Genomic DNA, 12,805 nt, shown 5'->3' on the forward strand with positions numbered 1-12,805 from the left:
GTCTGCCAGAGAGCATACTGTGTCATTATTAACTTACCATGGTCAAGTTATGTCTCTTTTCGCTGTCATTTTCCTCCTAAGTTAAAAGAAGGTGCCTGTCATAGTGTTGGGAAGATAAAATGATACTGAAACATTCAGTAAATAATAGCTATTATTTCCCAAATACCTCTTAATTTAAGGAAAATTAGACTTTAAAAATTAAAGAGAATGCTGGTAAACAATGGCTGGGCTCCCTTTTAAAATATTACCTTAATCTTTGTTGAAAAGCACATCACTCATTTGTTAGACTAAAATACTAAGTTACCAGCTTTGAAAGGTACTTTGAAAGAAATTAGAATAACTTGCCATTAGATGTGTTTATTTTTTTTTGATGAAGAGCATAACAACTCTCATTACTGTTAATAATCACCTGTTAAGAGATTTTATATTGCTGTTTCCACTATTTCATGTAGTCCCAGAGAGCTAGATACTCATCATCAACTGATATTTCAGTGCTGATAGGCAGATTCTGCTGGGTGAATAATTGCTATGTGTTAAAAGGTCAAATACTAGCATATTCCTCTATTCATGTGCAATATACTAATGTGCCGTACATTCTGTATGCTACTGTGGAATTTTTTTTTCTCCACCCCTCCTCCGTTGCTGTTGAATTTTTAAAAAGCTAAAAGTAATGGGAAAAGTCAGTAGTAGAATGAAGATGTATCATGTGGATACTTTAAAATTCTGACTTCCTAAGAGTTAATATTTTTTTCCTACCCTAGGAAAGGAAAAAGCTCTATATAAATTCCCTAGTTAAAACACTTTTTTTCCATTTAAATTACCAGTACCTTTGTTAAACTGTGTGAACTACCCTTAGAAGAGAGATGCTTTCTATAGCTAGAATTTTTTTCAGCCTGATTTGTGTTTGTGCACAAGTGTGTTTTAACTTTTTGTTTTACTAACTCCTAATTGTTCCTGATTACTTTTTCAGGAATTTTCATTGCAGGACTTTCTTGTAATAAGTTTATTTCAGGACATTTTTGGGAGATGATCATAATGGATGGTCTTCCAAAGTGCACAGTATTAAGTAGTACTATTTAGCCTATTCCGATGTGTAAAAAGCTTTTGTTCTGAACTCCAATACCAATGAAAAATGCTGTCGGTATCTTTGAAATTATATGCATCACAGAATGTGGAGAATGGCTATTTTTCATAGTATTATTATTGCTTCATTAAATGCCTACTAGTTTGTAAAGCCATGTGACTTTTGAAATGACTGATCTGGATAACTCTGAATCCAGAAAGGTTGTGGGTCCTTTGGCCTGAGTTTTCTCATGGCCACCTAGAGAAGAAGCATAGTTTTGTAGTGAAAACGTTACGGGGCATGTTTGTATTCTTTGGTTACAGAGTGATAGCTGGCTTCTGCCTATATGAAGATATGTTATTCAACTGCAGAGATTAAATTTATCCCTTAAAAGGGTTAAATTAAGTCTCTTAGGCACTTGCAAAAGACAACAAAGAAACTATTTTTTTTTCTCTTCTTTTGACCCTTTGTGATAGAATGGCTTACCAGCCTGTAGCCTTGATGACTGTTAGGGTCCAGTGCATCTTCATCATCTCATCAAAGATTACAGAAAGGTCTAAAAACCCTCTTTGACAATTTGATAAACTTAGTTTGAGCAAAACTCATCTGTCAGAAAAAATTCTTCAACAGATGTTAATTTCTTTGGGCCTTGTAATATCATTTACCTTGTCTATGAAATTTGACAGGAAATTTTCTGAATCTTAAATTTTTTTAACATTTAAGTCAGTTGGCTGCTTTTCCTTGTTCATCATAAAATCAGAACTTTGACAAATTGACCTTCCTTTTCATTCATAGCATAAATAAATATCTACCTATGAACACTTTGGAGCAGCTCTGTACAAGCTCTCTAGTTCAATTCTCCCACTTAAATGGGATCCTTTCTTTTTAGCCATCTTTCTCTTGTAATGGATCTTCACTACTTCCATAGTAAGTGTCAGATATCTCCATGTATTGCTTTTCTTGTTTTTCTTTTTGGCACACTTCTGTTGCCTTCTCAATGTGCCTAACTTCGCTTTCTTCTATCGAGTTACATGCCTGATCAAAAGTACGTCAGGAATCATCACATTGGCATGTAAACTAATTCCACAAATGTTTGCATGGAAGATGTATTTCACACTTGAAGGGGTTTACTTGGGAAGAACGTGTCTGAACTACATCAGCCCTCTTTGGCATCAAGTCATAATTTAGGATGCAAAGAGCAGTGGATCCTCCTTGTGTCAGGGAGTAGGCAGAGGCTGCTTACCTGTGATTTTCTTTTTTTTTTTTTTTTTTTTGGGTCCTGCCCTTGTCGCCACTGCAATCCTGAAAATTCCGTCTCAAAAATTGCCAATAGCTGCTTTACCAGCAGAGTTACAAAAAGTCACACACAGTCTCTTTTTAAAGTGTCACTCAGCTCCTTGAAAGAACAAAATGTACCAGTGTCATTTTCTGTTCAAATAACTCTCCTACAGGAATCATAAACTTCTCCTCTGGACCTGAACAAATATCTGATGCCTTTAATAGAACTCTTTTTCTTGCCAGAACAGTAACCCCTCTTGATTTACTGTTCAATCTGTATGAAAAACCTGAGTGACCTAATTCTGCATCAATTTTCTATACTCGTGAGGACACTAAATGAGTCTCCTGCAGTTATGCAGTATTATATCTTGTTGTTGTTTCGGGAAGTTTAGAATCCTGAATCTCTTTATCGGACTACCTGCTGAATCTCATTGATGGGGAGATGAAATAGTCTGGAGAGGAGCATTATTTAAAATGAAGATTTCTATTAACAACAACAAAGATATAATTTTCTGTGTTAAAGAAGCCCCTCATGTACCTTGGCTACTCATCCCCCATGGCTGAATCAAAATGCATATAATTTTACTCTGGAGTCTACATTTCTTCTTCTCCTAGAGTTTGCGCTTTGTACTTCTTACCTCCTTTCCATAAAAGATGAATTCTTTTGTGTGGGGGAAATCAGATTCACTGAGAAATAGCCAGGCTCCTTGGAGAAGTAGTCATTTCAGGGAGAAGTGTATCCCCTTGCTCCCACCGTCTCCAGTGCCTTAGTCACATGGTACCCCATCTACCCCAGGTTCCCACTCCCCACCTCCTCATTTCCCCTCCACTTCCCTGCTTCCCACTTCCCAGTTCAGTGTGATGTAACCTCTACCCTATCAACCCTGTTATCCGATGATTATTTATTGAGTCCTAGTTCCATCGTTGTTTGGAAGATTAAGCAGGTATTCCTCTAATTTAGCATCTGACTCACCTTGTCAAAGAGAGTAAATCAGAATACCAAGGGATAGTTTGAGTTCTAGGATATTCAAATAAGAAAGATCTGCAAGGAATCTAGAACCAAGGAAGTAGAATAACCAAATCATTGGCCATGATCTTATGCCACTATAATATTTAATTTTCCTTTGGTATGGCCTTAACCTGGAAAAGTAAAGTTGTCTCTGTTTTATTTTTTTCCCTTTAAATTATATATTTCAAAAAAAAAAAAAACCAATAGTGGATTTTTTCTTTATATCCTGATTATTAAGCTGCATCATCTGTTGCTGTATCCAGAGATTTGGGGCTACATGGATTATTTTAGAAAATGAGTTGAGTAAATGAAGTAGCTGTCTGTTTCATATAATGAAAACTAAAAACCACAGTAATAATCTCATGAGTATCACTAGTAAAAGGAATGTGAAGGAAAGTTGGGAGGATTTGAACAATTTTGCCAAAAGAGTAAAATGATGAGTTTATTATTGTTGTATGAAATAAAAAACTTTCATTGAATGATTAAACCATTTAAGAATACTATTGTTTGTGTTGGTATGAGTAGTTAAAACAATAGCATGGGCCGGGCACAGTGGCTCACACCTGTAATTCCAGCACTTTGGGAGGCCTATGCCCTTGGATCACCTGAGGTCAGGAGTTTGAGACCAGCCTGGCCAACATGGCGAAATCCTGTCTGTACTAAAAATACAAAAATTAGCCAGATGTGGTAGGACATGCGTATAGTCCCAGCTACATGGGAGGCTGAGGCAGAAGAATTGCTTGAACCCAGGAGGCGGAGGTTGCAGTGAGCCGAGATCAGGCCACCACACTCCAGCCTGGGCAACAGAGCAAGAAACCGTGTGAAAATAAATAAATAAATAAATAATAAATAAATGAAATGAAAAGAAAAAAAAAACAAATGAAAAGCAGCAACAGCATGGTAGCAATGATAATACTAACACATTATGACAAATTATTTAATAAATTAGAATCAATAACATGTATATAGCACCTAAAACAAGAAACAGTCATAGATATTATTTTTAGTGAAGTTCCTGAAAAATAATTTTCCTTACTACCATTTTTAAATTTTTTTGAAATGATGACATTTTATTTCCCTTCCAAACTAAGCAACTGTAGGTTTTTTAAAAATCACTCATTTTGATATTTGGGTTATATGAAGTATTAAGATATTCTGCAGCATTTAGGTCCAGAAGGTTTTACTTTTCCATGTTAATGAAAATGATGGCTGTCGTCATCAGCATCTTGGCAAGGACAAATGGCCTGGTTGCCTTAGGACAGAATCAGAATTAGAAAAAAAAAAGTCTATCCTCTCAGCTCTGCACTCTGGCAACATCGTAATGGTTGGAAAAAAACTGTAATATTCATTTTTAAAAATAATTTCAACTTTTATTTTAGATTCAGGGGATGCATGAACAGGTTTCTTATCATGGGTATATTGTGTGATGCTGAGGTTTGGGGTGCAGTTGATCCCATCACTCAGCTAATGAGCATAGTACCTAATAGTTTTTCACCCCTGGCTGCCCTTCCCCCCACCCCCGCTTAGTAGTCCCCAGTGTCTATTGTTGCCATCTTTATGTCCATGAATACCCAATGTTTAGCTGCCACTTAAAAGTGAGAACATGCGGTATTTGGTTTTCTGTTCCTGCATTAATTTGCTTAGGATAATGGCCTCCAGCTGCATCCATGTTGCTGCAAAGGACATGATTTGGTTCTTTTTTTATGGCTGTGCATAATTTTTAACAGAATTCTTAATTTTCGACTTTTATAGTTGAAGTCCAGGAAAGTTCTCAGAAGGTATATTTTAGTTATCTACTGTTTCATTGTGGTGGTTTTGGTATCAGGCAAATGGAGGTTCCAATCTTGGTCCCCTTCTTTACTAGCTCTGTGGTGTCTCCAGGTGTCTTCGGTTTTCCACCTCAGTAAAATGGGACCATTTTCATAACGTTTACCTGAAAGGAGGCGTGTCTGTGTGTGTAAGAGAGAGAGACAGTTAAACAAGATTGTGCATTAAAGGCACTTAGTGCTATAATATTAGCCTAGTTTAATGTATTACTTATTTTATTACTATTCTTTCTTTGTTGAAATATATTTCAAGACAGTTTGCCCCAAATTTAGGGGGATGTAGCTCTAAAAATAGGCTTAAATGGCATATAATTATTTGTCAGAATAGTATTCAGGTGAACTCTAAAACCAGCAGTTTATATATCTAAGAGTAATAGTATCCCAAGTGAATAGCTAAAGTGAGAGGTCTTTTATTTTCTACTCTGCCTTTATCATGCGGAAATACCTGCAGTTACATTTTTGGTGGTGTGTAAGCAAGAATCCCCAACATCCTCTTCTAGAAACCCTTGGTTTTTGAGTACTATTTACTGCTGCCCCTGATTTTTAAAAACAGCCTCATTTGTGTTTTCTTTTCTCCAGCAAGCTCTGCTTACAGAGGAAGTGGTTGTGGTTGGCAGAGCTCTTTCTGAATGTTTAGGGTTGGCTGATTTCTGTGGCATCAGCACCTAAAACTGTTCTTGCTCACTCTGCTTTAATGGCTGTCGTCATCAGCATCTTGGCAAGGGAGACAAATGGCCTGGTTGCTTTAGGACTGAACTAGAAGTTAGAAAAAAGTCTGTCCTCTTAGCTCTGCACGCTGGCTGGCTGGATGTTAGGAAGCGGGTCAGTTGTTCCTGTCTCTTACTTTCTCTCTTTGTTAAGAGTGAGCAAGAACATTTGACTTCCCCACTAGATATAGAGTGAACCTTCTTTCCCAGGTGTTAGATAGACGTTATGGAGGAAGCCAGATTTTTTTTTTTTTTTTTTTGAGACAAAGTCTTGCTCTGTTGCCCAGGCTGGAGTACTGTGGCGCAATCTCAGCTCACGGCAACCTCCACCTCCCAGGTTCGAGTGATTCTCCTGCCTCAGACTCCCGAGTAGCTGGGACTACAGATGCGTGCCACCAGGCCAGCTAATGTTTTGTATTTTTAGTAGAAATGAGGTTTTGCCACGTTAGCCAGAATGGTCTCAATCTCCTGACCTCGTGATCTGCCCATCTCGGTCTCCCAAAGTGCTGGGATTACAGGTGTGAGCCACCATGCCCAGCCCAAGAAGCCAGATTGTTAAGTAACATATACCTGTCTGCATTAATGCAAAGGTAGCTTTCCTCTGCTTAACATCAGAGATGCTAGTTGGGTGTCGGAAATCAACTATCAGTATCTGGAAGTTTTGCTCTGAAGTTAAACCTAATGTCATTGTTTATTATTTAAGATTAAATCGTAATGTGTATTTCCACTGCTCCCCTTTCTCCGTTTTATTATTTCCTTTAGACTTCAGGCTCGCATAGCTCATAGAATACAAGAACTGGAAAATCTGCCTGGCTCTTTGCCACCAGATTTACGAACCAAAGCAACCGTGGAACTAAAAGCACTTCGGTTACTCAATTTCCAGCGTCAGGTAATACTTTTTCCCCAGTGAATCTGAGATGGAGGAAATAGATGTAATTGTTCCTAAAGTGTGATCTGTGTGTTGCCTTTAGTCTATTCAATATTGTTACAGAGATATAAAGATATAAACATGGTAAAATAGTGAATCTTTTAGACCAACAGCATACAACTAAAAATAATGAAGATGAGCTGCTTATTATTCTGGTTTTCTCTTCTGTATATGGGAAAGAGTTTTTCCTCCTGTACTATGGTTTGTAAAGTCGTAGTTATACATTTTGTTACCATAGATGAAAAACCTTGAGAACAAATGGGGTAGCTCATGTTTGCTTTTATGACTCCAAGGAAAAACCAGAAGGTAGTAGATTGGAGCTTCTTTGTAAGCACAGATGTAAAGTGCTAGCCATGACTATGAAAATAATTTTAACAAATATGATAGCCACTCTACCGAATCAGTAGTTCATCATTTATAGAAATACATAGAACAATGTCTTATAGCTTATTTATTCACCAATATCTTAAGTTTGGAGTGTTTGATCACATCAGACTCATATATTGACTAATCAGGAAATTGTCTGTTCATGTTGTAGTTTACAGTAGTTATTAAAAGCCAGTATTGTGACCTATTTTCTGATTTCTAAATGAGTAGGAGACTAGCGGAATGAGTTAGAGCTAATTATCACTTTGGTGAGTTTTGCCTTGTGGACTCAAAAGATTCAAATTTGCTAGTCCCCAGATTGCCTCACTAAGCCAAAGGGGAAAAGGAACGTTTCATTGTTAGTCAGGTGGTTTTGTTTTGTTGAAGTCTGGAACATGCAAAATGAATGATTAGTGGGTAAAAGCAGTTTGGAAGTATTGACTTGGTCTGTTGGAGGATGTGAGTAAAATCACAGGCCACTCCACTTGCTATTGTCATAGGAATTTGGATGTATATTTGCCTTACTGGCTATAATATCACAGAAGGACATTAGTGGTGGGTAGGTGCTACTTGGCTCTTGGTTTGTGAGAGTAGAGTGCAGCTTAAATTTTAAAAAGAAAAAGGAAAAATTTCTGAGTTCTGTTTACTTCTTTTTTTTTTTTTTTTTTTCTTGAGACAGAGTCTCGCTCTGTTACCAGGCACCAGGCGGGAGTGCAGTGGCGCGACCTTGGCTCACTGCAGCCTCCGCCTCCCGGGTTCAAGCAATTCTCCTGCCTCAGCCTCCCAAGTAGCTGGGACTACAGGCGCGCACCACCACGCCCAGCTAATTTTTTTGTATTTTTAGTAGAGATGGGGGGCGGTTTCACCATGTTGGCCAGGATGGTCTCGATCTCCTGACCCCGTGATCCACCCGCCTCGGCCTCCCAAAGTGCTGGGATTACAGGCGTGAGCCACTGCGCCCGGCCGTGTTTACTTCCTTTTTATTGGTGACCTCATAATATGAGTTAATGAAGTGCTGGATAGAATGCTGTTACATTAATATTAAACAAGTATATTTTCAGGAATAAGTGTATGTTCAAATTAGCATTGCCATGTTGGACTCCTATTGGTTTCTGATTTTGACGGAGTCTTGCTCTGTCACCAGGCTGGAGTACAGTGGCCTGATTGCAGCTCACTGCAACGTCCACCTAGTGGGTACAAGCGATTCCCCTGCCTCAGCCTTCTGAGTAGCTGGGACTACAGGCGTGCGCCACCATGCCCAGCTAATTTTTTGTATTTTAGTAGAGACAGGGCTTTACCATTTGGTCAGGATGGTCTCCATCTTATGAACTCATGATTCTCCCTCCTCGGTCTCCCAAAGTGCTGGGATTATAGGCGTGAGCCGCTGTGCCTAGCCTTGTTTGATATTATTTTAAAAATCTGTTATTTATGAAGCTTCCCAATAAAATTAACTGTAACTAATGTTGAGTTCAGATTCAGTGGAATGATTATTTAATGTGTATTCTCCAGTCCCTACCCCCTACCACCACATAACATGCAATACAGATGATAAAAGTATTATTTTTGTGATGATCTAAAGTAAGTTCATGATGTAATATAAAATGTAGATCTCTTGGAAAGAATATCATTATTGGAGTGGGAAGAAGCCAAAAGCTATATTTCCATCCTTCATATGAGACTATGAATTAACGCTGTTCGAGTACCTGCTACTACCATATGTGAAAGTAATTCTTTTATTCTTTTTTTGGAGCATCATTAAAATTAATCTTTAAATACAAAGAGAGTATTAGCATGACATTTAAAACAAAGTGAAAAATTTTAAAAAGCTTATTAGGTAATTAATATCATTAGAATAATTAGATAAAATGAAGTTATTTAAAAAGCAAGACAACATCTTTTCTTTCTTTTACTGTTACAGTACTATAATTGCTTTTGATTTGAATTATTTGGGGAAAAAAATCTTGTACCAGCCTTGAAAATATTGCATACATTTGACATGATTTTAGCTCCTTCATTTAATACAAACCAAAGGTGATTGAGGCACCTGTAGAGAGTCCTTGCCCCACTCTATTCCATTAAATGTAACTGAGAGAAGGCCAGGCTTTGGAGACCTAGCTTCTGTTTGGGAAGGCTCTCTAACTGCTCTCCTCCTGACAGCTGAGACAGGAGGTGGTGGCCTGCATGCGCAGGGACACGACCCTGGAGACGGCCCTCAACTCCAAAGCATACAAACGGAGCAAGCGCCAGACTCTGAGAGAAGCTCGCATGACTGAGAAGCTGGAGAAGCAGCAGAAGATTGAGCAGGAGAGGAAACGCCGTCAGAAACACCAGGTTCTTAGACCCTGGGCTTTGCTCACCCTCACTTTGACAGAGATGTCCAATGAAGTCATTGAATGGGGTCAGAATGACTGAAAAATGGACCCTTGTGGGCGGTGGGGACATCACAGAACAGAAAGGTTCCTTGGCGTTTACACAATCCAACCACATCATTTTATAGACAAAGACCCTTAGGCCAGGACATATAAATGACCTGCCCAAAGTCATACAATTGCTCAGCAGCAGAATGAGGTTTAGTATGGTCTAAGTCTGTTTGGGCTGCTATAAAAAAATTAGCATAAACTGGGTGGTTGATGAGAACAGAAATTTATTTTTTGTGGTTCTGGAGGCTGGAAGCCCAAAATCAGGGCACCAATATGGCTGGGCTCTGGTGAGAGACTTCTCGGTTGCAAAGTGCTAACTAACTTCTTGTTTTCTTACGTTGTGGAAGGAGACCAAGAAAGCTCTCTGGGGTTCCTTTATAAGGGCACTAATCCCATTTTTAAGGGCTCCACACTCATGACCATATCACTTCCCAAAGTCCCCACCTCCTAATATACATTGGTAGTTAGCATTTCATCATAAATTTTGGGAGGACACAAACATTCAGTTCATAACAGGTGTCATGCCCATAATCCCATGGAAAGTTTTTGAATGGGTGGGCATAAGTGGGTTTCCTAGAGCAAAATTCTGGAAGCAGTTATTTGGAAAAGGAAAGTAGAGAGCAAAATGTTATTTTCATAAAAAATATAATAGTATCCTGGCCTCTTTGAAGGGCCTAGCTGAACAGAGGCAAATATTTAAAAACATTCCTTTCTGGGGGTTTGGAAATATTTTGATGTAGGATTTGATTTCCTGTCATAATCCTATAAATTGTATTTGTTTTCTTTTGCTTAATTTAGTGCTTAGTTTAGTTTCCTTTCGAAAAAAATGTTGGATTTTAGTGTAAATAGGGTATATATTTTAAAAGTGGATAGAAATTCTGCATGGCAATTTTAGCTTCATATAAACTTATTTTGGGTCATAATCAAAGGTAGTAAAGTTAGAGCAGAAAAACATTACTTTTATGGCATACTTTTTGCTGGAAATACCCACGTTCCTCAAGTTTATTTTGGAGTGAGTGAGTGGTTTGCTTTACATTTTATCATTGCCATTTTGTAGGTCTCTTTCAGTCTTTGATCTTTCCATTCTTGTGTGGCCACACTCTCAAGGCTGAGGAGGCTTCTCTTGCAAAAGCTTGCAACAAATGGAACCTGGAGAGGCCATCTTTCCCACCAGCTCCACGGCCCACACCTCAACTGCAGAGACATACCAGGCCACCTATCCCCAAACAGATTCTAGTCTTCCTATTCTGTTAAACATACAGTGTTTTCTTGGACTATATTGATAGAGGATGTCGGACAATGGATTTTAAGTATCCTTTTCTTCCCTTTTTGGATCCTCTAGGAATACCTGAACAGTATTTTGCAACATGCAAAAGATTTTAAGGAATATCATCGGTCTGTGGCTGGAAAGATCCAGAAGCTCTCCAAAGCAGTGGCAACGTGGCATGCCAACACTGAAAGAGAGCAGAAGAAGGAGACAGAGCGGATTGAAAAGGAGAGGATGCGGAGACTGATGGTAAGGAATCCCCTGCAGGAGCCCCGGAAACCACTCAGCCCACATCCATCTGCAATGAGACCATTAAATATGGTGGTTGTAGAAGGAAAAAGTGTAAGCTGCTTATCAAAAATTTGAATAAGTTTCTTTGAACCTTAGGGAGATGAAGTAAAAACTTCTCTTTCCTGGATGACGGATGCCACAAAGCTAGGGGATAACTGATGAGCGTAGTATTTCTGTGTCCTGGGGTGGCATTACAGTACAGATTACAGCTTCTCGAATCAAGGCAGGTACTATATTTTGCATGAGTTTGATAACCAGATCTGGAAGGATGCAAATGCAGTTCTTATAAAAATATGGCCTCTTTGAGATGAATGACCACATTTTTTGGAATGAATAACACATTCAATTGTGTCTTCAAATGTAAGAAGGTCTCTATTTTGAAGTCTCTGGTGCTCATCTTTTTTTGTTAATGGCAGAAATTATTCTCTAACAGTGTAATAAATGATTTTTAAGTTGATTTTGAAACGTTGCTTTTTTTGTGATAGCCATGTTATTGTCAAAGGCTATTACATGGATCATTACATTTGCATTGTTATTTTTTAATGCGCATATAGCACAGAAGAGATAGGTTGATGTCATTGGCCTGAGTATTTGGTTTTATTGATCATTTATTTTTGGAATTGGACCTCAGAGCAAACTGTGGATTTTAGAAAAGCATGTGTGATGTTATAGGAGACCTGCAGATTCTATCTAGGACATAATGCCTGCATAGATGAAGATAAGGTCGTAATTATGTTCCTGGAAAATTCTAAGTGACAGTGTCTTCCTTGCTGGTATTACAGTTTGCATTTTTTTCATGAATTTTTTGGATTCCAGAGAACACCATGTTTTTAAAGCGTCTGTGTCTAGGTATTGCTTCATCTTACTACTCTCTCCTGCCTCCTGCTCCATACTAGGGAGAGAGGAGACTGTCCAAGAGGTTTCTGACTAGACTGTTTTTCTAGTAATTTGATCACTAAGCAGTCAGATTTGTCTGACTCAACCGAAGTGAAACTGTATTAGAACTTCAGTAACAGATTGGTTTGACACTAATGATTAGGCATTTGCAAATCATTAATTTTTGCAATTAAATGATGGAATATACAGATAATAGAGAAACTGAAGTTTTTTATCACTCTTTCTTCAAGTGAGTTCAACCATAACCAAAAGCAATTAGAGTTATAATAGCATTTGAGGCTCTTGCTCATCCACAGGGCAGACAGCAGCTAGACTGAGTGACGAAGCTGCTGTCACTCAGGCAAATGCCAGAATGACACCCCTGGACAGAAGATCTCAAGTTTTTGTTTTTGTTTTTGCAGTGGAGATGCCTCTTAAAGATTTTGCAGCTTGTTCTTTGATTGTGGCATTACATGATAAAAATAATTTGGAGTGTTCTTTATTGGAATATACAAAAAGATTTCTCTCAAAATGGCTCAGAGTACATGAGAGTTTTATTCTGTTTAACCTCATCATGTTGCTTAATGGGAGGTGGAGGTGGGAATTACTGCATCTGTTTTATTGCTCAGCAGTACCAGACTTCAGGTGCTAAATGACTTGTCTCCAGTCACCTGGGCCCATTACTCAGTACAGATCTGTGGCAAAAAAAAAAAAAAAAAAAAAAAAAAAAAAAAACTCCCAATTTTCTTATCCATTACAACGACAAGAAGGTGG

At 38.3% G+C, this 12,805-nt stretch overlaps 1 protein-coding gene across 5 annotated transcripts in view; it reads left to right on the top strand.

Moving 5' to 3' along the window:
• Positions 1-12,805, top strand: part of SMARCA2 (SWI/SNF related, matrix associated, actin dependent regulator of chromatin, subfamily a, member 2) — a 180,190-nt gene that overhangs the window by 32,594 nt on the left and 134,791 nt on the right. For all 5 annotated transcript variants that reach the window (XM_032291007.1, XM_032291010.1, XM_032291009.1 and 2 more), the window contains exons 6-8: positions 6,646-6,772; positions 9,335-9,508; positions 10,940-11,113. In XM_032291007.1, coding sequence (XP_032146898.1) covers positions 6,646-6,772; positions 9,335-9,508; positions 10,940-11,113 — 475 coding nt within the window. The remainder of the gene's footprint in view (positions 1-6,645; positions 6,773-9,334; positions 9,509-10,939; positions 11,114-12,805) is intronic.

This window comes from Sapajus apella, unplaced genomic scaffold (assembly GCF_009761245.1).
Source record: "Sapajus apella isolate SASKATOON/1434 unplaced genomic scaffold, GSC_monkey_1.0 scaffold24, whole genome shotgun sequence".
Classification (NCBI taxonomy): Eukaryota; Metazoa; Chordata; class Mammalia; order Primates; family Cebidae; genus Sapajus; species Sapajus apella.